General features: G+C 48.2%; 1 protein-coding gene across 4 annotated transcripts in view; it reads left to right on the plus strand.

Moving 5' to 3' along the window:
• The first annotated feature begins 3,955 nt into the window (after positions 1-3,955).
• The window catches only part of Brd1 (bromodomain containing 1), a 45,262-nt gene continuing 23,897 nt past the window's right edge, over positions 3,956-25,320 (plus strand). For 3 of the 4 annotated variants that reach the window (XR_009375590.1, XM_059248141.1, XM_059248143.1), the window contains exons 1-6: positions 3,956-4,060; positions 7,329-8,709; positions 18,309-18,465; positions 23,396-23,527; positions 23,943-24,071; positions 24,517-24,829. Coding sequence is in view for 3 of the 4 variants with exons in the window: in XM_059248141.1 (XP_059104124.1) it covers positions 7,343-8,709; positions 18,309-18,465; positions 23,396-23,527; positions 23,943-24,071; positions 24,517-24,829 (2,098 nt within the window). In the remaining variant the exon portion in view is untranslated. Of the gene's footprint in view, positions 4,061-4,570; positions 5,033-7,328; positions 8,710-18,308; positions 18,466-23,395; positions 23,528-23,942; positions 24,072-24,516; positions 24,830-25,320 lie in introns of those variants that run through there. The other variant, XM_059248142.1, reaches the window with a different exon arrangement.

Consider the following 25,320-nt stretch of genomic DNA (forward strand, 5'->3'; position numbering starts at 1 on the left):
TCAAGTTTGCTTACAGTCCTCCTGTGTGTAGGTGAGTTCTCATTTTCTCACCAGCCTCAGTGGCTAGAATGGTTCCAGGTTTTTCAGACTGTGTTTGTGTAGGGGATGGGCCTTTGTATGTCAGAGTACAGGTGCCTGGCCAGCCTGGGTCTGAGAGTGGTGTGGACCAGCTCGTGTACTTTGTTCCTTTATGGTAGGCATGCCATGTGGCTCATGAGAAACTTAAGACCTTATAAGGTCTTAATGTAAGGCCTTGGTTACACAAATAATTTGATTTCCCAGTAAAAAGGACAACCACTTTCTATCACAACTATGTAAAACATCGATTTTCATTAAGAGGAAAGGTTATAAGCCAGATACAGCAGCAAATAATCTGTGATCTCAATCATATTTTCATTTTTCAGGTGGAAATTTTGATATTTTAACATTATTGTCCATTTTCTTTTCTTTTCTTTCCTTTTTTCTTTTTTTTTGTTTTTCGAGATAGGGTTTCTCTGTGTAGCTTTGCACCTTTCCTGGATCTCGCTCTTTGGACCAGGCTGGCCTCGAACTCACAAAGATCCGCCTGCTTCTGCCTTCCGAGTGCTGGGATTAAAGGCGTGTGCCACCACTGCCCGGCTCTATTGTCAATTTTCTTTGGATTCTAAAGTTCTCTAACCATACAATGTAAGAATATCATTGCATTTGCATTTCTTTTTTCTTTTCTTTTTCTCTTTTTTTTTTTTCCAGACAGGGTTTCTCTGTGTAACACCCATGGCTGTCCTGGAATTCACTTTGTAGACCAGGCTGGCTTTGAACTCACAGAGATCTGCCTGCCTCTGCCTCCCCAATGCTGGGACTAAAGGCGTGCGCCACCATGCCCGGCTTGAACTTTCTTGTTGCCTCCTTTCTTCATAGGTGCAGTAGAGTTTGTCTGAGATTTTGGGGTTCTATCTGACATTAATAGTACAAACTGGTTTCATGGCTGAAATTGATGTCTTGCTACTGATTTCATTTTTAATCTTGCTAATATATATCTTTTAGTAATTTTTTTTGTTATTGTTGTTGTTTAATACAGGGTTTCTCTGTGTAACAGTTCTGGCTGTCCTGGAACTCGCTTTATAGACCAGGCTGGTTTTGGACTCAGGGATCTGCCTCTGCCTCCCAGCGTGCTGGGATTAAAGGCCTGTGTTACCACAACAGGCCATCTTAAAGTAATTTTTAGAGATTTGTTTCAGTAAACTTGACTGTATGTATATGGGCTATGAATCCATCTTTATTTTGTTGTCTCATTTGAACACTTAGTTTCTTCTGTATATGAATTCTAGATTCAATTCAAAATTCTTTTAGAATTTTGGTAATTCCTCCTACATACATATTTGAGTCACCATATAGAAGGTCCTTCCTCTCCGATAGCCTTTCAGCTGCTTTCTTCATTCTTGAAATTGCAGGATGTCTTGGTTTCATGCCTGCTTGTGGGACTCCCCCAGCCTACTAAGCACTGCTTTCTTTCTCTGAGGAGTCACATTCTCCCTCAGCACTTCCTGCTCTGTGAAGGTTTCACGTCTTTTCATCTTTTGTTTTATGAGATTGTGTCTTGCTTTTACTCTGTGTTGTGGGAGATCCTTTCCTGGCTGGTTTGCATATAGTTTTCCCAGGGTAGAGAGAAGGTTGAGGGCTAAGCTTGCTTGTTCTTCATGGCTGGCTGTCCTGGCCTGCTCGGATTCAGGTAAGTGGACATTGATAGAGGAGGCAACATTTACAGTTCCTGGCTTTGTGGCAGATGTGCTCAGGCCTCCCAGGGCTGCTCCTACCGAGGCTCGATGGTGTTCTAGAAGGGAGTACTAGCTAAACATGGGACCTTGCTTCTGAGTGGCCACAGGATGACCCTGGCTCCAGGATTAACCCACTCTTAAAAACTTTATTTTCCAGCAGGGCAATCACTTTTAGTCTCAGGATTCAGGAGGCAGAGACAGATAAAATCTCTGAGTTCAAGGTCATACTGGTCTACAGAGGAAGTTCCAGGACACCTAGGGCTACACTGAGAGACCCTGTATTGAAAAACAAAACAAAAACAAACACACAACAAAAGACTTTATTTCCAACCCATAGTTTGGCTGCCGTGGGGCATGAGTGTTGGTAGCAAAAAGCTCCTGGGGCTCCAGTCCCAACCTGGGATGCTTAAGTGAGCAAGGTCGCACTGTCCCAGTAACTGGTGCGGTATCCTGAGCGGTGATCCCGCCCTGCCTATTATATGGAGGCAGACTCACCACCTCAGGAAGATGGGGGCTCTGCTCTTGAGTGAAAAGCTTGTCTGTTTACCTGAGGCGTCCACCCCAATGTCACAGGCACACTACTCCTTTATTACCATGACCCCCATCCTAAGCCTTTAAAAGCAACCAAAGAACCACCTCGTCTTCACCCTCATTTCAAAACATGTGGAGATTAATCTCACAATAAAAAACGCTCAGGACACCACTAACTTTTAGTTTTAAACTGAAGGCTAAAGTAGAAACAACCAACCAGAGAATAAGATGGTTGTCTCTGAGCTTCTCCCTACTGGGCCCTGATCTTGAAACCTTCAACAGTCTCTACAGTCCAGGTTTCTCAACCTGTGAATTTCACAGGGGTCCCATGTCAGGTAGCCTGCATATCAGATATTTACATTACGATTCATAGCAGTAGCAAAATCACAGCTATGAAGCAGCAAGAAATAGTTTTATGGTTGGGGGTCACCACAATATAAAGAGCTGTATTAGAGGGTTGCAGCGTTGGGAAGGTTGAGAAGCACTGCTCTAGAGTGTCACCAGGTCCTAGGTAGACAGATCCGTGCTTAATTACCTCTACTAGTATAATGCTTAAAGGAGGAAGGCCTGAGCCAGTTGTGGTAGCCCACGCCTTTAATTCCAGTACTAGGGAGGCAGATCTCTGTGAGTTTGAGGCCAGCCTGGTCTACACAGTGAGTTCCAGGACAGCCAGAACTACATAGTGAGACCCTGTCTCAAAACACAAACCAACAAACAAACAAGGAAAGAAGGCCTGTGTTGGGGAATGCCCCCCAGGACCTAGCTGCTCCATGCTTTCTGAGACCTCCATATTTTGTCAAGGTCACAAAGTCATCCTCAATTCCTTTGCATACCCTGTCCTAACCAACCACTGACCCCCCTCCTTGTGCCCTTTTCTAGAGCCACTTTAGGGTCCTCCAATCCTAGTCATTTATCCCTCAGAGGGACGCACCCTTGTCTGGGGACCCTCCCCGGGGCTGGGGGGAGGGCTTATTTCCATCCCCTCCTAACTCACCCTTCATGAACCACCCTGGTCACCCGACACTATCCGAACCTCACTTATCCCCCTTAGGATGCCTACCGTTGCTTCCCTCAAGAACCACCCCTTTGGAAAACATAGACACTCTCAGGAAACCCTACCTGCCCTTAGGGTCAGCAATCTCGCTCTACTCAGGGCCACTTGCACCCCCCAGTAAACACCATCTGGTTACCCCCCAACTCCGGTAGCAGTCCTTCACCCTTCAGGAGCCCCACCCTTTCTTCCTCAGCACCACCCTTCCGAGTCACCCCACTCTTGCAGCACTCCTCCTCCCCCTCCTCACTCCTCGGGATCCCCCACCCTAACTCGCCGAGAGCCACCCTTCCTGGTCACCCCACTCCAGCCTTCGCGTCCCGCCCCGCCCCCTCATCCCGGCTTGGCGCGGCGCGCGTCATGGCGGCGGCGGCGGGCGGGGCGCGTCTCGCACGCAGCGCGCCGGGCGGAGCGCTCGCCGCATTGTTTGCTTCGCTGGGGAGCGAGCAGCGCCTCGGCAGGCGTCCGAGCAGCTCCGAGTCCGCGTCCTCCGCCCGGCCGGGCCCCGAGCCGGCCTCAGCCGGCCGTGCCGGCGCCGCCGACCCCGCCCGAGCCGCGGCGCCCTGCGGGCCCGGAGCCGCCGACCGAGCGCGCCCCGGAGCCCGGCGGGGCTCGGCTGCGCGGCCGTTGGCGGAGGAGCCGCGGCGCCATTAGCGCCGCCTCGGCCGCGCCGGCCCCCGCGCCTGCCCGCCCGCCGGGCTCCCGCGGCCGCGGCGCCCCGAAGGTGAGTGTCTGGCGGTCGCTGCTCGCCGCCCGCTTCGCCGGCCGGGGCGGAGGTGCCGGCGCCATGTTTGGCGGCGGCGGCGGCGGCTCCGCATTGTCCGCGGGCGGGGAGGCAGGCCGGAGAGTCGAGGCGGCGAGGCCCGGGAGGCCGTGAGGCCTGGCGGGCGCGGGCGCCCCCGGAAGAACTGAGAAGACCGGGCCGGCGTGGGCCGCCGTGAGCCGGCGCGGCCGGGGCCGCCGGGATCGGGGCCGGCGGCTTGCCGAAGAGGCCGGGTCGGGGAGGCGAGGCCGCGGCCGGATCGCAGAGGCGGAGGCCGCAGCCGGGTGGGGGCGGAGAGGGACACGGAGGCCGCATCGGGGTCGGGGAGACAGAGGCGTAGAAGGAGGCCGCCGCGGCGCGGGAGGCGCGGCCAAGAGAATGGAGCCGGCGGCAGGGCTCAGGAGGCGGGGAAGCAGTCGGGCCGGGCGGGCTCTGGGCGTCCCGGCTGACTGAGCGGCCGGAGCAACACCGACGCCGGGCGTCGGACTGCGGAGGAGGCGGAAGGCCTGGGGTCTCCTCGCGGCGTCTGCCCACGTCCTCGCCCCGGAGCCTTGGCGGTGCGGAGCGGGTCGCATTATGTAACAGATAGGTCCGATCTATTTTGCCAAGACAGGAAACTCCCTTGAAGAGGGACGGGCTCGGAAGATTTCCTAAGTCGAGCGCGTCCTGGTATCTCCGGAGCAAGTGTGCAGCTCCGCCAAACTCCGTGGATGTGTGCAGGAAACGCTGAGAAACGAACGCGCGTGCGCGGCTTTCTTGGGCCTTTAGGAGAGAAGCAACTTTCTGGGGCATAATTTGCAGAAAACACAGCTCCTCTTCGTGCACGGCAGTTGTGACACACTTAAACACACCTAGGAACCTAGGAAACCGCCCCCTTCGTGGAGGACATTCCCTTCACTCAGCTGCGACTGTTTTTAGAGTTTCAATCATCTGGTAACATATAGTTACAGAGTTGGGGGATTTATTTACTGTCTTAACACCTGCTGGGTCTAGCAAGGTCTGAGTCTGTATTCATTCCTTGAATGGTCACACCACCCTTAGAGGTGTGTCTCTTTCCTGTGTGCGCTTTTATAGTGAGGGGTAGAAGCTGGAAGAGTTTAAGTGGCTTGCCTACAAACACCGGGCAGGAAATGAACTGAGCTGATTTTGAGCGTGCAGTCTTTCCCTCTTTTTGCCAGCAAAGCTTTTTAGCGTGTGTTTAGCACAGTTATTTCTGGAGAAACATGCTTATTGCCTTTGCTGATCCCTCCATGGAAATGCTTGTTGCTGCACAGAGCCGGAGGGTCAAAGTGCTGGGTATAGGAAAAAACGAGGAAGCAGATGAGATTGTTGGTCACCGCGCTGAGCAGTGCTGCTAAATGCCCTCTTTCCCCGGGTCACAATTACTTTTTCAAATTACAGAGCGGCTGTGGCCATTAAGCATTAGGTTCAGTTCTTGTAGAAAAGTGGTTTAAAGACCTTCAGTGCTCAGTAGAAGAATGTGGGATTTGAAGGGCTGGTTACAGTACTTTACTGTGGAAGAGAAAATTACATGTTTGTCTTTAATCTGGGAGCTATGGCTTCTACCCTGCCTTGGTAGTGATTTGTGAAGTGTCCGTGGGTTCTCTCTGTGCACCATGGTTCTTTCTGTGCAGGATAGGATGTTGACAACTGCATGTGTACCTATCTCACTAAGGGATGCTACTGGAGGCTTAGGGCTGGCTAGGGTGGATTTGCTGGTAGCTCCCTGAGAATCCAGGGTTGAGTAGGCACCTGGAGGCCCCACAGATGCAGGTGCATTGGGGTCTGGCTGACCACAGCGTTGTCTTGTTCCTGTTCCTAGGGAGATAGCATCTAATTTTCACACAGAGTGTGGGTTTCTGCAGCTTGTAAGATCTATCTTAAAAACTGCATACAGGATTTGCAGAGATTTCTTTTGGGGACTTAAAATGTGAAGTCTGCTCTTTGAGGGCTTTTCTCAAAGACTGGTAAGATAACTGAGGTTGTGAATCCAGGCTTCCTCAAGAGCTCTGATTCTGGGCTATTCTGACATGTCACTTGGAATGTTTGTGAATCAGCCCAACTTTGCTTCTTGTCAGTGAAGTGAGTTTGTTCAGAGGGAGCAGTTTGAGTGGTCTCAGTCCTTGTTGCTCCATATGCTTGTCCTGCTTGACTGGTGGTTCAGAATGGGCATGTCTGCTCATAAGGTACACAGACACCAAGTCACCTCAGGAAAACTCAAAGGAGTCCACTACAGTGAGGTGGGAGTGTAGGCTGTAAGCACCTTGATTTTTGTCCACACTGGAAATGAGCAAATCTCGGCATTGAAGTTTTCAGGCATGTGAACCAGTGATAAGGACTCTGATTTGTTGGGGTGGGAGAATTCTGCAGGCTATTTGTGGTTTGAGGGAGCCCATCCTTTCTTTGCAGCAAGAGCTGAGCAGTGTCAAGTGTGTCAGGAAGAGAACAGAGATGCCCTTTTGCATTTTGTCCACAACTCGGTTGACTTGAAGAGTGTGTGTCCCAGTACATAGCCAAATCGTAGCCTGACTGAAAGGGAAAGGCCCATGCTGCTGCCTATGAGAGTTTCCAGGGTGGTCACTGTGTAGGCTCTGTGGAAGCTATGCTCAGGGTTCTCTTCTAAGTCCTGATGGGGCTGCGTTAGTGGAGACAAGGGACTACTCTATGCTGCTGAGTTATGAAAGCTTCTGGTCCCCAGCAGCGAGGTTCCAGGAGCACTCAGCTGGGCAGTAGTGGGAAAGAAAAAGGAGACCTAAAGGATTGTTAAGGCTAGGTAGCCAATGAGCATGCCTGCTTTGTGGCCACAGGTCATGGTCTCTGTGTGTTGTGAAGTCTATCTGAAAAACAATCCTATACTTGTGAGAAAGAGGCCATGGTCTCAACTCTGGAGGGTATGTTGCTGTTTTGTAGGTGACTTTTGGCTTGATCTAAAAAGGTGACTTGTGGGTGGTATGCACCTGTACCCTAGCTATTCAGAAGAACCCTGAGGGCTGCTGCCTCCTGCTGCCTCTGTGCCTGTCAGTACCTTTACCTGGGTGTGGTGAGGGGGTACTGTTGGAGGCTTATTGAAATGTCCTAGGAGAAGTTGTTTGGAAGTCTCAGAAGTATTCAAGCTCTGAGCTTCATTTGTGGGGTGTTGAGTTGATTTGTTAGTGTTACCAAGCCTGTTTTGTGGTTGTCTGAAGTCTTTTGTCATCCTGGAATTAACTTTTCTTTGACTTTATTTTAGGTAATCATTGCCAAATGAGGAGGAAAGGACGATGTCATCGAGGCTCTGCAGCGAGGCATCCTTCTTCTCCGTGCAGTATTAAACACTCCCCCACTCGAGAAACATTGACATACGCACAAGCTCAAAGGATGGTGGAGATAGAAATTGAAGGGCGTTTGCATCGGATCAGTATTTTTGATCCCTTGGAGATCATACTAGAAGATGACCTCACTGCTCAAGAAATGAGTGAATGCAACAGTAATAAAGAAAACAGTGAGAGGCCACCTGTTTGCCTACGAACTAAGCGTCACAAAAACAACAGAGTCAAAAAGAAAAATGAAGCCCTCCCTAGCACCCATGGCACCCCAGCTTCAGCCAGTGCTCTTCCCGAGCCTAAGGTGCGGATTGTGGAGTATAGTCCTCCTTCTGCACCCAGGAGGCCCCCTGTGTACTACAAGTTCATTGAGAAGTCAGCTGAGGAGCTGGACAATGAGGTGGAGTACGACATGGATGAGGAAGATTATGCCTGGTTAGAGATCATCAACGAGAAGCGGAAGGGTGACTGTGTCTCTGCTGTGTCACAGAATATGTTTGAGTTCCTGATGGACCGCTTTGAGAAGGAGTCCTATTGTGAGAACCAGAAGCAGGGTGAGCAGCAGTCCTTGATTGATGAGGATGCAGTTTGCTGCATCTGCATGGATGGGGAGTGTCAGAACAGCAATGTTATACTCTTTTGTGACATGTGTAACCTGGCTGTGCACCAGGAGTGCTATGGGGTGCCCTATATCCCTGAGGGCCAGTGGCTTTGCCGCCACTGCCTGCAGTCTCGGGCCCGCCCTGCGGATTGCGTGCTGTGCCCGAATAAGGGTGGTGCCTTCAAAAAGACAGACGATGACCGCTGGGGCCATGTGGTATGTGCCCTGTGGATCCCGGAGGTTGGCTTTGCCAACACGGTATTCATTGAGCCCATCGATGGTGTGAGGAACATACCTCCTGCTCGGTGGAAACTGACATGCTACCTCTGTAAGCAGAAAGGCGTGGGTGCCTGCATTCAGTGCCACAAAGCAAATTGCTACACAGCATTCCATGTGACATGTGCCCAGAAGGCTGGCTTGTACATGAAGATGGAGCCTGTGAAGGAGCTGACTGGAGGCAGCACCACGTTCTCTGTCAGAAAGACTGCTTACTGTGATGTCCACACACCTCCAGGCTGTACCAGGAGGCCTCTGAACATTTATGGAGATGTTGAAATGAAAAATGGTGTCTGTCGAAAAGAAAGTTCAGTCAAAACGGTCAGGTCTACGTCCAAGGTCAGGAAAAAAGCAAAAAAGGCTAAGAAAACACTGGCTGAGCCCTGTGCGGTTCTGCCGACCGTGTGTGCTCCGTATATTCCCCCTCAGAGGTAAGTGCATCTGAGCTTTGGCTCAGGTGAGCCTGGATTGAAGGACTTGATGGAGAACACAGATTAAGGCCTGCAGGAAGTCCTGCCATTTGTCTATTGTACCTCCTGATAGTCTGTTTGTTTCCTAAGCCATGTCTCCATTCATTTGCTACTGTCCAGTGTGACAGAAATGTAAGAGATGTTACAGATTGGGATAACTTAAAAGTTCTTTGTGACTAGTTGGCCTTGAGTATAAGATAGACATGGTTATAGCTACAGACACATTAGTATTCCCTCAACCTTGGGTTCCTGGATTTCATAGCATCCTAGGTTTTGTTCCCATCTCTAATGCAGTTAAACTCCCTTGCCAACAGATTTTGGGACTTTGTAAAAAAGTTAAAGAAAAACATGTGGCTGGAAAAGTGAGCCACCATCCTCTGTAAGGTGCCCTCTGAGGTGGGGTTAGAGAGAGAGCTACTATTAGCAGGGAGAGAGAGGGTGGGCTTCCTGCTAGTCTTGGACTCACAGGGATCCTCTGCCTCCAGCTCCCAAGTTCAGGATCAAGGGTGCTCAGCACCACACCTGACTTTTCTTTCTTTTGCTGATGATGTCTTCAGTAGTGCAGATGTTGCCTGTCTACAGAAGGGCTGCTGTGTGAAGGCCCACATTCTGTGTCCTGGTGGGAGGAGTTGGGTCCTGCTGTGCTCTTCTGTGCTACTTAGGGACTGTTTCAAATCCCCCTCAATCTGCCTTCCTTGATCTGTCCTCAATCCTTGTGTCTTTTGAACTTACTCCTTGGCTTGCCTTTTTTGTTCCATTATTAAAACAAAACAAAACAAAAACAAGCTATTCTTTTTTTTTTTTTTTTTTGGTTTTTCGAGACAGGTCGAGACAGGGTTTCTCTGTGTAGCTTTGCGCCTCTCCTGGGACTCACTTGGTAGTCCAGGCTGGCCTCGAACTCACAGAGATCCGCCTGGCTCTGCCTCCCGAGTGCTGGGATTAAAGGCGTGTGCCACCACCGCCCGGCAAGCTATTCTTTTTCATATCATAGCACCCATTTGAGCTTCAAGGAGGTCATTTTCTGTGAAGGTTGTGGGCGTAATCTGGTCAGGTATGTAAAGGCCTGAGATGATGGCGCTCAGGTGAAGCCACTTATGTGGGTATTAGTGACAGACTGCTCTGTAAAAACACGTAGTTGGCAAACAAGTGGACTTTCAGGATGTCTTTATTGCTAAAGGGCTGAGGCTGCCTTGAACACAGTGAACATTAGGTTTTCTTTTAATGGCTGCTTTGAAGAAGTTGCCCATTCTTACTAGCTTGTGCATATACAGTGGAGGTGGGCGCCGCTGCGCCACAGTGAGCTTTCTGGCTGAGTTGGGAGCACAGTTTTAACACAGAGTTTAACATGGTTTTGTAAATGCTGTGTTACCTACCGTAGAGCTATACCTCCTTCTTACAGTCAGTGAGTCAAGAATGAAGAGAGCGTGCATAACTCCTTGCTCAGACAAGACCCCTGTGTGAACCAGCATGCCTGTGTCTGTAAAATTTTCAGCCTAACTTAAAAGGTAGCCTCACTGGGATTTCCACCCCCAAGGCAGAAAGGATAGGGTTATAGCAAGAGCTTCTGCTCAAGAATCGTGAAGAAGTTTAGTTTTACCAAAACTGAAGTAAATGAAAGAGTAGTCTATCAGTACTTCTCCGGCCAGCGCCAGATATACCTGTTCCAGGTGATGGGTGCAATCATGTACCCTGTCCTGCGGTTCCTGATGGTCAGGTTTTGGAACATGAGAGCTGCCAGATGGGTGGGACTGTTGGAAGGAGGATCTGCAGGTGAGAACAAAGGCTCTCTGGCCTTCTGTGGCCAGAACCATTGAGGAGAGAACTGGATGCTTTACATACTTCAGGGTCTGTTCAGCAGGGAAGAGGTGCAGCCTGGCTCATGTACCTCTCTCCAGACAAGGTCTTATCTGTGGGCCAGGATCACCTGGGACTTAGTGAGCACACTGAGTTGGCTTCATCCTTGAGAGTCTCTTGCTGCAATCTGTTAAGTACTGACCATGTCCTGTCCTGTCCTGTCTTACTTTGTTTTGTCCTGTTCTATTTTGTTTTGAGACATCTCACTGTGTAGTTCAGGCAGGTCTCAAACCCACAGCCTCAGCTTCTTAAATAATGTAATTACAGGCATAAGGTAGCATGCCTGGCTGCTGCTGCTGCTGCTGCTTCTGCTTTAAGAGTTGTCCATCTATGTGTATGAGTGTTTTGACTGCATGTATGTACATATGTGCACCATGTGTATGACTGGTTCCTGTCAAAGTTGGAAGAGGGCTTCAGATCCTCTGAAACTGGAGTTATGATAAGGTGGTTTTTGTGAGTCACCATGTGGGGTGCTAGGAATTGGACTCACATCCTTTGCAAGAGAAACAAGTACCTTTAACCACATTTTCTCCGCTCCCCTCTTTTTTTCTTTACTTAATTTAGGACTAAACTTAAGTCAGCTTTGAATAGAGATGAAGAGTGTATCTGAACCAGATGTTTGTACTGTTGAACTTAAGAGTCTGTGCTGCCTCAGTCTCCAGGGTATTCTGCTGTCTTTGGTGCCCTCAGTCTGCTGGTTACATGGGTCTGGACCTACCTTTGGGGTGGGGGATATGAAGGGCAGAGCCTGTGCACAGCCTGGCCTCTAGTTGGAGGCAGAGGCTGCTGCTTCTCAAAGTTTAGTCTTGTCAACTAGAGTGTCTTGTCATGTGACATTTCAGGCTAGTTCAGCAGGAGGAAAGTCTCACTGGAAGAGGGAGGGACAAGGACCCATCCAAGCAGTTACTTGAGAACTTTAAAAAAGTGTATCTTGAGTATTTATTCATGTTTTTATTATTTAGCATTTGTAAAGCATAAAGATTACTTTTTATTTGTTAAGCCATGAACTTCGGAGATCAGATGCAGCTATTCCTGGATTACCCACTTGTTTAGGAACTTTCTGTGAATCTCTGGGTGGACACCTCCTTGACACTAGCTGTAACCAGTATACATGGGCAGTGCTGGGTTCACATGTTCGTGTACACCTTGAATCCCAACCCTTGGGACGTGGAGACAGGAAGATGTCTGAGTTCAAGGCTAGCCTGCTCTACATTGTGAGCTCCGGGACAGCCAGGATTACGTCGAGGGACCCTGTCTCCAAAAGGGAAAAAGTTTTGAAGAACATAGGTATTTAAGTGGGGAAGGTTGCAGAGGGAAGTTTGAGACTTTGTTTTTCTAGGAAAAGCATTTCTGTGTGTGTTTAGTCCTTCTCTATGCTCTTCTGATGGAATTTGTTGTCACCTTGCTCATCTCCCTCCAGTCTGTTTCACAGAGGAGGGACGAGAAGGGCAGGTGAGGGTGGTGCTTGAGTCTCCATGGAGTCCTGGCTGTGCAGGGCCATACCTTTTATTTCCAGGAGAGAGCCACCTGCCTCTGCTTACTGAGTGCTTGGGATTAAAGGTGTGCCACTACACCGGGCCCCCTTTTTTTTTTTTTTTTTTTTTTTTTTTTTGAGATGGTCTTACTATGTAGCCTTGGCTGTCCTGGAGCTCCCTGTGTAGATTAGACTAGCCTTAAACTCACTGAGATCCACCAGCCTCTACTTTCTGAGCACCGGAACTAAAGGTATGTAGCAGTATGCCTGGCTGAGTTACCAGTTTTGAAAATGAGTGCATACGAAAATGCTATGTATTCAGTATAAACAACACTGAATTTTGCCCTTTCTGGGCTGGCAGTATGGAGCATACACTCTGAAGATGCTGGGCAGTGCACTGATGTAAGCCACAGCTTCCAGTGAGCTGCACAAAGAGGATGACTGAGAACACTTGGTCGGGAGCTGGGTTGTTTAACTAGGCTGTTTGGTAGGATAGATGCAAGAAATGAACTTTTGACTTGTTGTATGAGGTTATCAGCATGTAGCCCCATCATGTCTGAGAGCATCTGTATTTGATAAACATTTCCATCTGCCACAGGTTGGCTCCATCCCTCCCAGGTGGAAGCCCTGCCCTGCATCTACTGAGAGCAATGTAGGGATGTTTGCTGCTGTGGGAGGGCCTTGGAAAGCAGGCAGATGCAGCTACAACAGTGATACTGGGGAGGAAGCATTCAAACAACCAACTGAAAAGTATAAAATAACATACTATGGTGTGTGTGGAAGGCAGGAGCCCACCCTGATTGATACCTGGCAAGTAGAAAGAGCCAAATTGGTCTGGGGGATCCGCAGCAGCATGCCTTCTAATGTGTTACTTAGCCTGCCCTTGTAAAGCTGTATCATTATTGATCTGAAATCGATGTATACAGGCCACCCATCTTACTGACTCTTCCCACCATCTGGACACCTTTCCCTAGTGGGCCTGGGTCTTCTGTCCTGGGCACTCAGCAGAGGGGGATCTCCAGTGTGGTTGATTTCCTCCTCTTAGTTCCCATCATAGTTACTTTGCCAGAGGTAGAGGTGGATATTTATTTTAGAAGTTTATTGCTGGGGGTGGGTTGTTCCTGCAGTCCCCTTGCTGCTGCTGCTGCCCAGTGTGAGTCCACTTAAAGCTAACAGTGGGATGGACATGGTGCCAGGGCTGCCCAGGGTCCTTCCCTTGGGACCCTGAGGTCAGAGGAGACCCAAGTTTGGCTGTTTTAAATTTCAAAATGAAAAAAGGGGGGGACGACAAAAGAGACCCCCATTTATTCTCCTAGTTACTTACTGCTAGTGTTCTGCTGTGAACTGCTTACGCCTTTAAACATGGATTGTGAAGACTTACACATACTTACGTGTGTAAGGTGCCCTTCAGGACATAGGTTTTAAGTTATGCTTTTGCAGTGGGAAGGGCACCAACATGTCCCAAGTCCTGCACATCCCCATCTTCTAGAGATAATCTCAGATGCCTTGCTGTTGCTCCATACTCTATGCCTTGTTCCATGCCCCAACCCAGTCTGCCTCACAGTGATCAGGCCCTGTGAGTCATAGGGATGACCATTCTGATATCTGTTTTGTTCTGAGGTGTCAGGTCATTGGGCCAAAAGGAGGGTAAGGGGCCAGAGAGCCTGGGGGTAGACAGGCCAGGCACTGGGCGGTGCCCTGTGGACACAGGGCTGGGGTTTATCTGTACTGAAATCCATTCCAGCTGCTGCTGTGACTGTCTCTTCAGCCTTCCTGGTTTGGATGTTTTCAGTCTTTGTCTTTTGTGATACCCAGAAGAATGAGTTTGTCTGGTGTTTCCTTCTGGCTCACTCAATATGGAATTAGTCTTCCTCCTGTAGTTGTCTAGAGTTTCTTAACCTTCCTATTGCTGCCATCCTTTAATACAGTTTCTTGTGTTGTGGTGACCCCCCCCCATAACATTATTTTTGTTGCTACTTTATAACTGTAATTTTGCTACTGTTATGAATCGTAATGCATATATTTTTGGAAATAGAGGTTTGCCAAAGGGGCTGCTTCCCATAGGTTGAGAGCCACTGATTTAGAGGTTACCTGTTCTCTATGAGTGATGGTGGTATTGCTGAGTTTTTTGTTTGAGACAGAGACTCCCAGTTGACCAGGCTGGCTAGAACTCAGAGATCTACCTGCCTCTGCCTCCCCCTAATTGTTGGGATTAAAGGCATGTGCCGCCATGCCCAGCTGTTGTTGGTCTTTTTACTGTGCTGTTTGTGAGGGTGTTGTTTCCTATCTGACATCTGTGGCAAGACTTGAAAATGGTTCTGGACTGAGGGTTGTTTCTGCTTGGCCAGTCTTTGCTCTGATGGTTAGAATAAGTGTTCATCCTCAGGTCACCTGGTGCTTTCCTGCTCCATGGTGCTTCCATTCCCCTGCCTTTGTGCTGGCTGTCAGTTACCTGAGCAGGCTGGCAAGTTACCCAACATGGAGGGAGGGGCCCTGGAGGGTCTCACTATCTCATGGGATGTAAGTGGTTGACCATTTGATAGCATTTATAATAAAAGTGGCCTCTGCCACAGTTGAGCTGTCACCTCTGAGATCTTGGCTCCTGGTCATTTCCTTGTGGTGAGTGTCTTGTCATAGGCAGCCAATGAGGATGCCCAACTGCCAGCTCTCTCTCAGTGACTGTAACTGTTGTGGTCTTGGCAGTTCCAGGCTGCATGTGGCCATCTGTTGACCAGAGGGTGTGTGTGTGCTCTATGCCTAAAGGTAAATTCTAGGCTTTTGAGTCCTTGGAAAAAAACTAAGGCTTTAAAATACTCTCCCCCCCCCCCCCCCATGATTTACTAATTCTACTTATTGATACTGTCAGGTGTCAGGTGAGAGACTTTTGCCAGCCTGACCGTGGAGCTGTCCTGAATATGAGTGGAGTTCATGTTAAAGACTTAGGATGTGTGGGAAGTGTTGGGTAAGAATGGAGGCTGGTTTCACAAATTGCACTCTCCAGAAATGACTTGTGTGAAGCATTTTCAGAGATTCTGGATCTGTGCACGTGTGTAGGTAGAAGTAATGTCATTTTCCCACTTCATGATTTTTGCCTAGGAAATTCTAAATAAGGAAAAAAACAGAGACTAACATAATTAGAATTATCAAGTGTAGCTGAGTACCACAGGGTCAACTTTGGAGCTCTGCAGTCCCTGGTCCTGTTCTCTTTTTTTTTTTTTTTTTTTTTTTTTTTTTTTTTTTTTTGAGACAAGGTTTCTCTGTGTAGCTTTGGAGCCTGTCCTGGATTTCGCTCTGTAGATCAGGCTGGCCTTGAACTCACAGAGATCCGCCTGGCTCTGCCTCCCGAGTGCTGGGATTAAAGGTGTGCGCCACCACTGCCTGGCTGACTTCCACTTTAGATTTAGGATTTTTCTAGCTAAAAGTAGGCAAAACCTAGTCCTCCAAAGGTTAGAGTATGTGAGTCACTCACCACCTTCTCTTTGCAAGCATCTCTTCAGACTTTTCAGCAAAAATGGTTCATTTAGTTTTTTTTCTCTTGCATTTTGTTTTTGCTTTTTGTTTATTACTGTATTCAGGAAGGCTGGAGAAACTCTTGAGTGTACTCTTGCCAACATTTAAATTTTTAAATAGAATACAGTATCAAAAAGCTCACAAAACAGATGTGTGGTTAATAAGTTACTCTGGAGTAAACACTCTTGTAACTGGCTTGTGTTACATGAGTCTTTCTTATTGAACCCCTGCACAGCCCCCTTCTATCATCACCAGGGACTGAGTGCTCTCTGCCTTATAGGGCTGGCTTCAGGAGCTTTTCCTCTAGATAATCCTGCTTTACTTGTGCCTTTGACATAATACCTGTGTCAGTTTTTAATTACAAAAACTGGGTGCTTTATAAAGGAAAGTTTTTGAAATCATAGCTTGAGGAGCTGAAAGTACAAGATTGGGTATCACATCAATTTATTCTCTGGCTGAATCACATCAGAGCAATGACATTATGACAGGAGCATGTGTGGGAAGTAGAAATGACATGGTAAAATAGGAAGCCAGAGGTAAAATAGGAAGTCAGCCTTTGGTCTTCTTATTGGGTACTAGTATCACCAGAGATGTGGGACAAATTAGATCCAGACTGGAGTAGCAGCTCTCTTTCCTTCTAGGAGTTCCTTTGGTCACTTGTACTTGCAGATCCCTGTGTGCTGTGGGTCTCATGCCTGGCTTGTGTTGGTGGCCTGTCAGTGATGTGGCTTGACCTGTTCTTCTTCCTTGTGCTTTCTCTGAATTAGTAGTTGGCCTGGGAGTTTAATGAGTGTGGGATGAAGACATGCTTGCTTTGGGCTTGTCTGCTTCTGGGGGCTTACAGTATTGTGCCTGTTGTTCTTCTCTTTGTCCAAGGCACATGGTTGCTCACTAGAGGTAAGTCAGACTCTGCATATGGTGTTTGGATACATACCTGTAGGGCACATTTTAAATGTATTTTTATGTATTTGTAAACAGTCTTGTTTACAGCTTGCAAGCTGTTCACATTTTTCCAAGTTCTTGCACTAAAGAAAGGGTCTTCCCCCCCCCCCCCCAAGTTTCTTTGTGAAGTAGTCCTGGCTGGCCTGGAACTTACTCTGTAGACCAGGCAGGCTGGCCTCGAACTCAGAGATCCACTGGCCTCTGCCTCTCGAGTGCTGGGATTAAAGGCTTGGTGCCACCACTGCCTGGCTTTCTATTTGTTTGTTTATCTATCTGTCTGTCTGTCTATCTGTCTGTCTGTCTGTCTGTCTATCTATTTATTTAATGTAATTGGAAGCTTGCTTTATTAAAGCAAATTACTAATCAGCATTTCTTTGGGGTTTTAAATTGTTAAAAAAAAAAATCTGGTATCTGAGCCGGGTGGTGGCGGCGCACACCTTTAATCCCAGCACTTGGGAGGCCCAGGCAGGTAAGTTCCAGGATAGCCAGGGCTACACAGAGAAACCCTGTCTTGAAAAACAAAACAAAAACAAACAAACAAAAAATCTTATATCTGTACTGCCTCATGTGATGATTAAAATAACCCTACATTTAGTGTTAATCAATCTGTTTCCATGTTAAAGCCCTCTGTCCTTTACATGTTCTTGGGATTTATATAGTTTACTGTACAGGTGTGTAGTCAGAAGTGGTGAAAACAGAGTTAGGCTATACCCAGGAAAGCAGCTCATGAGGTGACCAGGCCTGCCTGACCTATGGACATAGTTTCTTGTGGGACTTTGGTACATCCTCAGGTGTCTCTCACTTACTTTACTGTCTTCATCTGAGTGTCTTTTGGTGGATTTGTCATTGGAGATATGCTTCATGGCCTTGGTGCCAGACCCACCCATACTGAACATGCAGAGCCACAGAGGGCAGTACATTTAGCAGAGCTCTCCAGGAGGCTGGCAGACTCAAGATTTGCAGCGTTCTCAAGAGCAAGCTGGCCTTGCAGAGCTGGTTTCCACCCAGTGGTGGTGGTCCTTGATTGTTCTGTAAAACTTAGGTTTGATTCTTTTAAAAAAGAAAAAATGTGAACTTAGAAATTTTTACTGAAGGAATACCTTACAGATTTTGTAGTTTTGTTGTGTTGAAATGGTGGGTTTTGGTGGAGTTTGTTTCAGTGTCTTTGTGAGGCACACTGAGCTCTTCTTCAGTGGTATGGGGAAAAGGAGCAGAGGCGCTCTCTGACCAGCCTTTAAAGGCTTGATGGTTTAGCTGCCCTTCTGCAGAGGTTTTACAGCTTTTCATTTCTAGTCCCCCGAGGATGAAGTGGCTCAGAAGATGGTTGTCATTTATTAAGAGCAGACTGTGTTGTCAGCCTGAGCTGGTGGGCTGCTCAGCTTCATGTTGTTGTGCTTCAGGGTTGAGTGGGACCAAGGCCTGTAGTGCCACCTGTGAGAGCAAGCTCTGACCTCAGAGTCCATCAGCATCTCAGCTGACAGTGATCGACACTGGTCTGTCTGTGTGTAGATAGTACACCACATAGGATTTCAAGTTTGTTCAGCTATGTTTCTTTTTAGACATTTAACCTGATGACTATTTTGGTGGATGAAATCTCCAGATAGCTGAAGGTTATGAACTGTTTTCATAGTACCAGGGACCATAGATACTATGTGTGTCATGGCTCAGGGAGAGACCTGCAGTGTTATGGAAGGTAACGTTGTCCTGTCTAGTTTTCTAAATGCAAACACTTTTAAATATGCTTTTTCAAAGCTAAACTCTGAGTTTTTCCATGTTTTAGATTAAATAGGATTGCGAATCAGGTGGCCATTCAGCGGAAGAAGCAGTTTGTGGAGCGAGCCCACAGCTACTGGTTACTCAAAAGGCTGTCTAGGAATGGTGCTCCCCTGCTGCGGCGGCTCCAGTCCAGCCTGCAGTCCCAGAGAAACACGCAGCAGGTATGTGCACATTGCCCCCATCTGCCTTTTGATGTCACTTGCCTCTGAACACACTGATCAGACCCTGTCCCCTGACCCCTGGGCTTTGAGCCGCTAAGCTGCAGAGTGTTCAGGTAGCTCATATATCCTCAAGGTCTGGTGTGACCTCAGGGTTGAGTTGTGCTGCCATCCCTACTCCGAGTACACTGATGGTGTCTGCTGTGTCCAGTGCTCTGCCAGTTCCAGGGAAGGAAGGGAATGGCCAAAGAAGCTGTACAACTTGGGCCATATGGATATTCAAGACAGGGAGGGAGGCATGATGACAGCCTGGATCTGATGGGTGGGATCTTTGTGCTGGGCCTTGAGTGTATTACACAAGGAGTAATTGATTTAAAGGCTTTGTTCTAATTGTTAGTTTAGCATAACTATAGCAAGGAGGAGGAAAGGAGGCGATTTATTTTATTTTTTATGTGCTTTGGTGTTTTGCCTACATGTATGTCTGTGTGAGGGTACCAGATCCTCTGGAACTGGAGTTACAGACAGTTGTCAGCTGCCCTGGGGGTGCTGAGAATTTTGAACCTGGGTCCTCTGGAAGAGTACATTGCCCAAATATAGAAGTCTGGTGGCCTCTACTGGTTCTAGTGGATGGAGCTAATCATTGCATCTGTAAAATATCAGCCAGCTTTAATGGAAGTGTAAGTCTGTAGAATCCTGTTGATTCCCCAAAGCTGTCACAGGCACGGCTGTGGAATGAGCTCAGGGCTCTCATCCTGTACCCTGGCTGTCAGATGAGCTGTGGTACTGGAGCCTGCTGTGTTGATTAGACACCCATATCTGCAAGTGGCCAAGTGTTGTCCCTCTGGGATCTAAGAACTTGCTGGACTGTGGGTCTGATCTGAGTGGAAGGGGCAATCCAGGGCTTCCCAAGTGTCTGGTCTTCTCTGCTGCATTCTGTAGGCCAGCTGTGTCTGTTCATTGAGGACACATGCCTCCTCGGAGGCTACTGGGATTTATGAAGCAGCCCCATCTGAGGAGTGTCAAGGAATCACCAGACTTTGAAGTGCCTAGCACAGTAGACTATTTTCATTGTTGAGTGAATCAACCATGTTCTTTACTTCACTTGTTGTGAGATGCTGCTATTCTTTCTACCACTCTCTACTCAAAGCATAGCCCTACTGGGGGTTCCCAGCATGCCTGCTTGTCCTAGGTACCAGAGGAGAAGGTCTTAGGGCAAGAGGGTCTTAGGGCTATTAGCCATGAAGTGGAGAAGTGTTTGTCAAAACTGGGCACTGGTAGGAACACTGCTTTTGGTCTTTGCTTATGTGATGATAGCAGTGTTGGAAATAAGATGTGGAGAGAAGTGGAGAATTCAGACCTAATGTGTTGTCTTGGGCTAGAGGATACTCTAAATAAGCTGAGTATGGACTACAGAGGAGGAATGCTTTTGGTAGATTGTCAACAAGAATGGAATGCTGTCAATACAGTGGTAGGACATTCAGCTGTTGAGTTCTTCTCCTTTGCATACATAGAAGCTTAGAATGAAGGACATGGGTTGCCAAAAGGCCTATGGGTGGCTTGTGTAGAGATGGAGCCGGGAGGAAGAAAGGGTTACAGGAAAGAAGATAGGAAGGGGGGATAAGACAAGGTGGCAAAGACAGCCCTCCAGGGGGTCATACCATGTCCCCCGGAAAAGCTGTCCAGTGCTGTACTCATTTAGACTCATCCTTTTAGAGACAGGTCTGTGTGGAAGAGTATTTGCTGCCAGCTATCAGAGGACATTGAGGCCACCAGAGAAGGGGAGCAGACAGAATTTGAGGATACAAGTCCTGTGGTGTTCCTGGGCTAGGGCATTCTAGAATCACCAAAAAGGGAAGTGGAAGGCATTGCCCATGGCAGAGGGGTCTGCTATGTAGTGTTGGACCAGACAGGACCTTAGGCTGAAGGCTGGAAGCTATACCTGCATTGTCCTAGTGACAATAAGGCTCGATGTAGCTCGCTTTATTTATTTATTTATTTATTTATTTATTTATTTATTTATTTATTTATTTATGGCTCTGAGTGTTGCCATTGGAGCAGAGCACGTGCTCCACCTCAGCTCCTGATGAGTTTTAAACTAGAAATACGTGATGTTAGAATTTGATTTACTGCTGGCTTTGGTTGTCTGTGCTCAGCCAGTCTTTGGGAGAAGACCACTGGACTACTTCTCCACTGTGGTTGACCTTGGGGAGCATGGGGCTAAGGGACAGTGGAACAGGGTGAGCTGCTCTGAGAGAGGACATCACTGAGGTTGGGGGTACTGTACCTGAGCCTGTCAGTGTTGCAGTTAGAGAGGCTTCCCTAGCTGTGTGCTGGGTCTCTACAGGTCTGAGTCTGGTAGAAAAGGCAGGGACTTTGTCTTGTGCCGTCTGCTGAGGCGGTGCTATGGTAGGTGGGTTAGGGTGGCTTTGTGTGTGCAAGTTCCCATTCATTCTGGTTTATTTTTGTTTTTGTTTCCTCTTTTCCTGCCCCCACTAACTTCTTGGGGCCTCTGTACTTCCACCCTCCTGCTCATACCATCCTGTAGGTCTGGGAGTCTGACATGGCTGAGCCTAGCTGCCCTTGGGGTCATGGTTGTAGCAGATGAGAGCCGTTGCTGCGGAACTGGTCTGTGCTTCATAGATGAGCTGACCTGTCCCTGCAGTATAGGGGGTGTTGGCCTGACTGCTGAACTGGTCCTGGTTAGGGGTTGGGTCTGGCCATCTTCCCTCATCCCAGCACCTGGATCCCGACATGTGTTGGGAATGGAAGCACGGAGTGCATGTGTTTCTTCTTGGCAGTGGGGGACCACTTCTGAACTTCACCTTTTCAGAAACTACTCTACTTTTAGCCTCCTGTGAAGACTTCCGCATTGACTGCTAGGTAGAAAAGTAGACTGCTTCAGAGCAGCACCGAGCAAGCAGGGATTTTTTAAATGAGGTGATGTGTATACGGGGTCCTTTCTTCATGAACCTGTAGCATGTTGGAGTATGGTAGTGGCTCAGTGTCACATGACCTTTTAAAGATTAAAACCAGGCCTTGGAAAAAAAAAAAAACAACACTGCATTTTGCTTGTCCCTAAATACACAAGCATAGGCCTATTTATAATCTGGAGATTTCATTTGCTTCATAGGGGTTGCCAGGCCAAATGTCCTTTTGGTTACTTAAAGTCTGTTTCCAACTAGTGGGTAGGAAGTTGTCCGAATGTTGTTAGGGTGTTTGTTAGGGTGTTTGGTTTCTTTTCTTTTTTCTCTCTTTCTTTCTTTTTTTCTCTTTGATTTGGGACAGGATTGACCTGGAAGTTGCTATGAATGTAGACCAGGCTGGGCTTGAACTCACAGAGCTCTGCCTTTGCCTACTTCTGCCTCCTGAGAGTTGAAATTAAAGGTATGCACTGTGGCATCTGGTTTCTGAATTCACCTTTCCGTGTATTTACTGACTGTGTGTATGTATACATGGATGATACTGTCATCAGCCCCAACTAAATGCTTAGGGATTTTCAGTAGTACCAGGTATAACCCGAAGTTCTGCACAGCTGTGGGCGCTGAAGTGTGTGGATGGAAACAGATCATGCCCCAACCCATCCTGTGCCCCTCCTCTTCGTGCCATGAAGAGTGGCTGCCCAATCAGTTTGAGTAGTGACACTGCCCAGATACCCTACATTCTTGATCAGTGTGCTGGTAGCCTGGGTTGCAGAGTCTGCTATGATACCCTCTGAGGACGGGCCGTGAGAAGCAAAGCCATCTAGAGAGAGAAGGGTCTTACTTATGTCTGTGGCCTGTACTCTGCAGCTGGGTGGCATCACTTTGTTCATGGTTGGCAGATGTTGGTACTTTTGGGTTGCTGTCCTGCATCAGTGCAGGACAAACTTCTGGTGTAGGTCATTCTTCACCCTTTTATCATAGGGACAGGACATGTGGGTTACTGTGAGGAGGTAGTCTCATACATTTCTCCATAGAGCAAAGAGTAGGTATTAGTTTTGGATAATGACCCCTGTGGTGTTGCGTGAGGACCAAGGGTCTTGGACAGGCTCACTCTGGGGTGGCAAAAAGGGGAGTGTGGGTTGGCCTGAAAGTGAAATCTGGATTGGGGAGCAGAGATCTGGGATCTTGGTTGAATAAGATGCATGGGATACTGAGAGTATGTGGCATGTTGACTTTCCTGGAAAGTGGCTGGAAAACCCGGTCCATTGTAAATAGGACTCTGGTCTTGTTTGGGTTCCTTGATTGCTATCGAGGGATGTGTGCTGTCTCTGTGGCAGTGGCTCTTGTTTCTGTACCTTTGTGAGATAGTAAGGATACCCTTTGGACACTCTGGCCTTGAGGGACTCTACTAGGCCCCTGGACTATTGTGGGTAGTTTTGGCTTTTTACTCTGCTTAGAGCTCTGAGCAGCTCCAGCATTGACCTCCACATGTCCAGGCAGAGCCAGATTGCTTTTCTACCACTGCGTCTCCTGGCTTTCCAGTGCTGCGTTTGGGTTTTGATGACTTGGGTAGAGTTGGACAGGGTTAGGACATGTGCTGTCTCATATACTGCTCTGTCACCTGAGAAGACAGAGGTGTGACTGGTGACTGCAGTGCTGCCCACCCTTGTCTCTAAGGGGTTAGAAGTGATCCCTACACCTAACCTGCTGAGCCCAGAACTGAGCCTGGGTAATATTCCATTTCCAGTCAGGCTAGCTCGGCCTTATATTCTTGTGTACCTCCTTTGTACTCCCTCCAACCCCCCACTGCTCTGGAGATTAAGCCAAGAACCCCTGGTGCCATGGACCCTACTGGACCCTTCTGTCCGTTAGTCACAGCACACTCACAGGGACTCTAGAAAGAGAATAGGTCCCAGGTAACCCCTTTTAGTCTCACCTGATTGAGCTTTTTAGACCCCTGGCAGGAAGACCTCTAGGTTTGACTGAGGGGAAGTTTCATTTCATCTTCTTAGAGAGAAAATGATGAAGAGATGAAAGCTGCCAAAGAGAAGCTAAAGTACTGGCAGCGGCTTCGACACGACCTAGAGCGTGCACGCCTGCTGATTGAGCTGCTGCGCAAGCGGGAGAAACTCAAGCGGGAGCAGGTAAGGCCCTGGGCTTCCGCCACCCTCCAGCGCTGTCTCGGGATGGACCTCTTGCTGCTGTCATGGCATGTCACTGGAGAGGCTCTGGAGTGGCTGTTGTGCCTGCTGACTTTGTACTGCTGTCCCTACCCCACAGCATGTCCCCACCGTATAGTTGGTCCCGTGGTGCCTTTGTGGTGCCATTGTTTGGGTAGCTATCCCCTGAATTTGCAAGGGGCTTAAAGGAAACTCAGCCTTGGAAGAAGCACATGTCCTTGCACATAGAAAGTTGCTTTGTGGTAGGGTGGTGGCTTGCATTAGGCTGCTCTGTGCTGATGGTTGGGGTGTTGCTTCTGTGACTGTGCAGTATGTGAGGTGCCATGGTCTTCAAGAGAGGTGTACCCACAATCTCTAGAGACTGTGCTCTTGTTGCCAGGTGAAGGTGGAGCAGATGGCTATGGAGCTCCGATTGACACCACTGACTGTGCTGCTACGCTCAGTCCTGGAGCAGCTTCAGGAGAAGGACCCTGCAAAAATCTTTGCCCAGCCCGTGAGTCTAAAGGAGGTGAGTGTTGCTATGGCTCACTGTTCTGCCTCATGTGTGACTCTGGATCTGTACTGCTGTTTGATTAGTAAACATGTAACTGGGAAAGAAGTTACTTGAATTCTTAATTTGCATTATTATTTAATTAATGAGTAATATTTTAATTGTAAAAGATTATGTGTTTCATTGTAAAGCATTGAGAGTGCCCAGATGAGAAGCTCTACTCAGAACTTAGCTATTGGTGATGTTAGCTCTGCTGGTACTCCACTTGATGTACTTGTAGCTAAAGGAGCTAGATTGGGAAGGTTCCTGCCATGATTGGGCTTAGTTTGGATTGGCTTAGTGTTGCTGTGTGAAATTAGTCTGGGGTGGGGGAGTATGTATCAGGTGTGATTGGTTATATGGCATGAAATATATTTTGATTTTTCTTTGGTTTGTAAGTGTTTATTTTCCTCTCTAAAATTAGGTACCAGATTATTTGGATCACATTAAACATCCCATGGACTTTGCCACAATGAGGAAAAGGCTAGAAGCTCAAGGGTATAAAAACCTCCATGCGTTTGAGGAGGATTTTAATCTCATTGTAGATAACTGCATGAAGTACAATGCCAAGGACACCGTGTTCTATAGAGCTGCAGTGAGGCTGCGAGATCAGGGAGGTGTTGTTTTGAGGCAGGCCCGGCGTGAGGTGGACAGCATCGGCCTGGAAGAGGCCTCAGGAATGCACCTGCCTGAACGACCTGTCGCAGCCCCTCGGCGGCCTTTCTCCTGGGAAGATGGTAAGAACCCAGCACTCAGCCAGGAAGATGGCAGATGCTTTTTCCCTCAGACTGTAGAGAGTTAAGATTCCAGCGTGCGGCCAGCGTAACTGCTACTGAGGGTGCTCTTTCATTTCCTGTCTCCATGTGTGTTGTATACACAGTATGTCTCACTTGGGCCTTGCCACATTTCACATACCCACTACTAGGAACAAATGTCTAGTTCAGCCCAGATCTACATGATACAGGCCAAGAAGACAGTAGAGTTGAGGATTTGTACCCGAAGGGCCTGACCTTGCTTCTGAGGAGGTCTTGCAGTGAGAAGGCAGCTATTGGTAGTTGTATTTCAGCTGAGAAATAGAAAGAGGAGCTAACATTGGCTTTGCCTCTGACCCTTTTCCTTGGATGTTCATGGGTGTTCATAGAGGGCCCGGCCTTAGCCTGTCTTCAATACTTGGCCTAACCCTCCAGGAATCCAGGGTGAGCTTATACTTTGGGCCCCACCGGGCACA

The sequence above is a fragment of the Peromyscus eremicus genome, chromosome 20 (assembly GCF_949786415.1).
Source record: "Peromyscus eremicus chromosome 20, PerEre_H2_v1, whole genome shotgun sequence".
In the NCBI taxonomy this organism is placed as follows: domain Eukaryota; kingdom Metazoa; phylum Chordata; class Mammalia; order Rodentia; family Cricetidae; genus Peromyscus; species Peromyscus eremicus.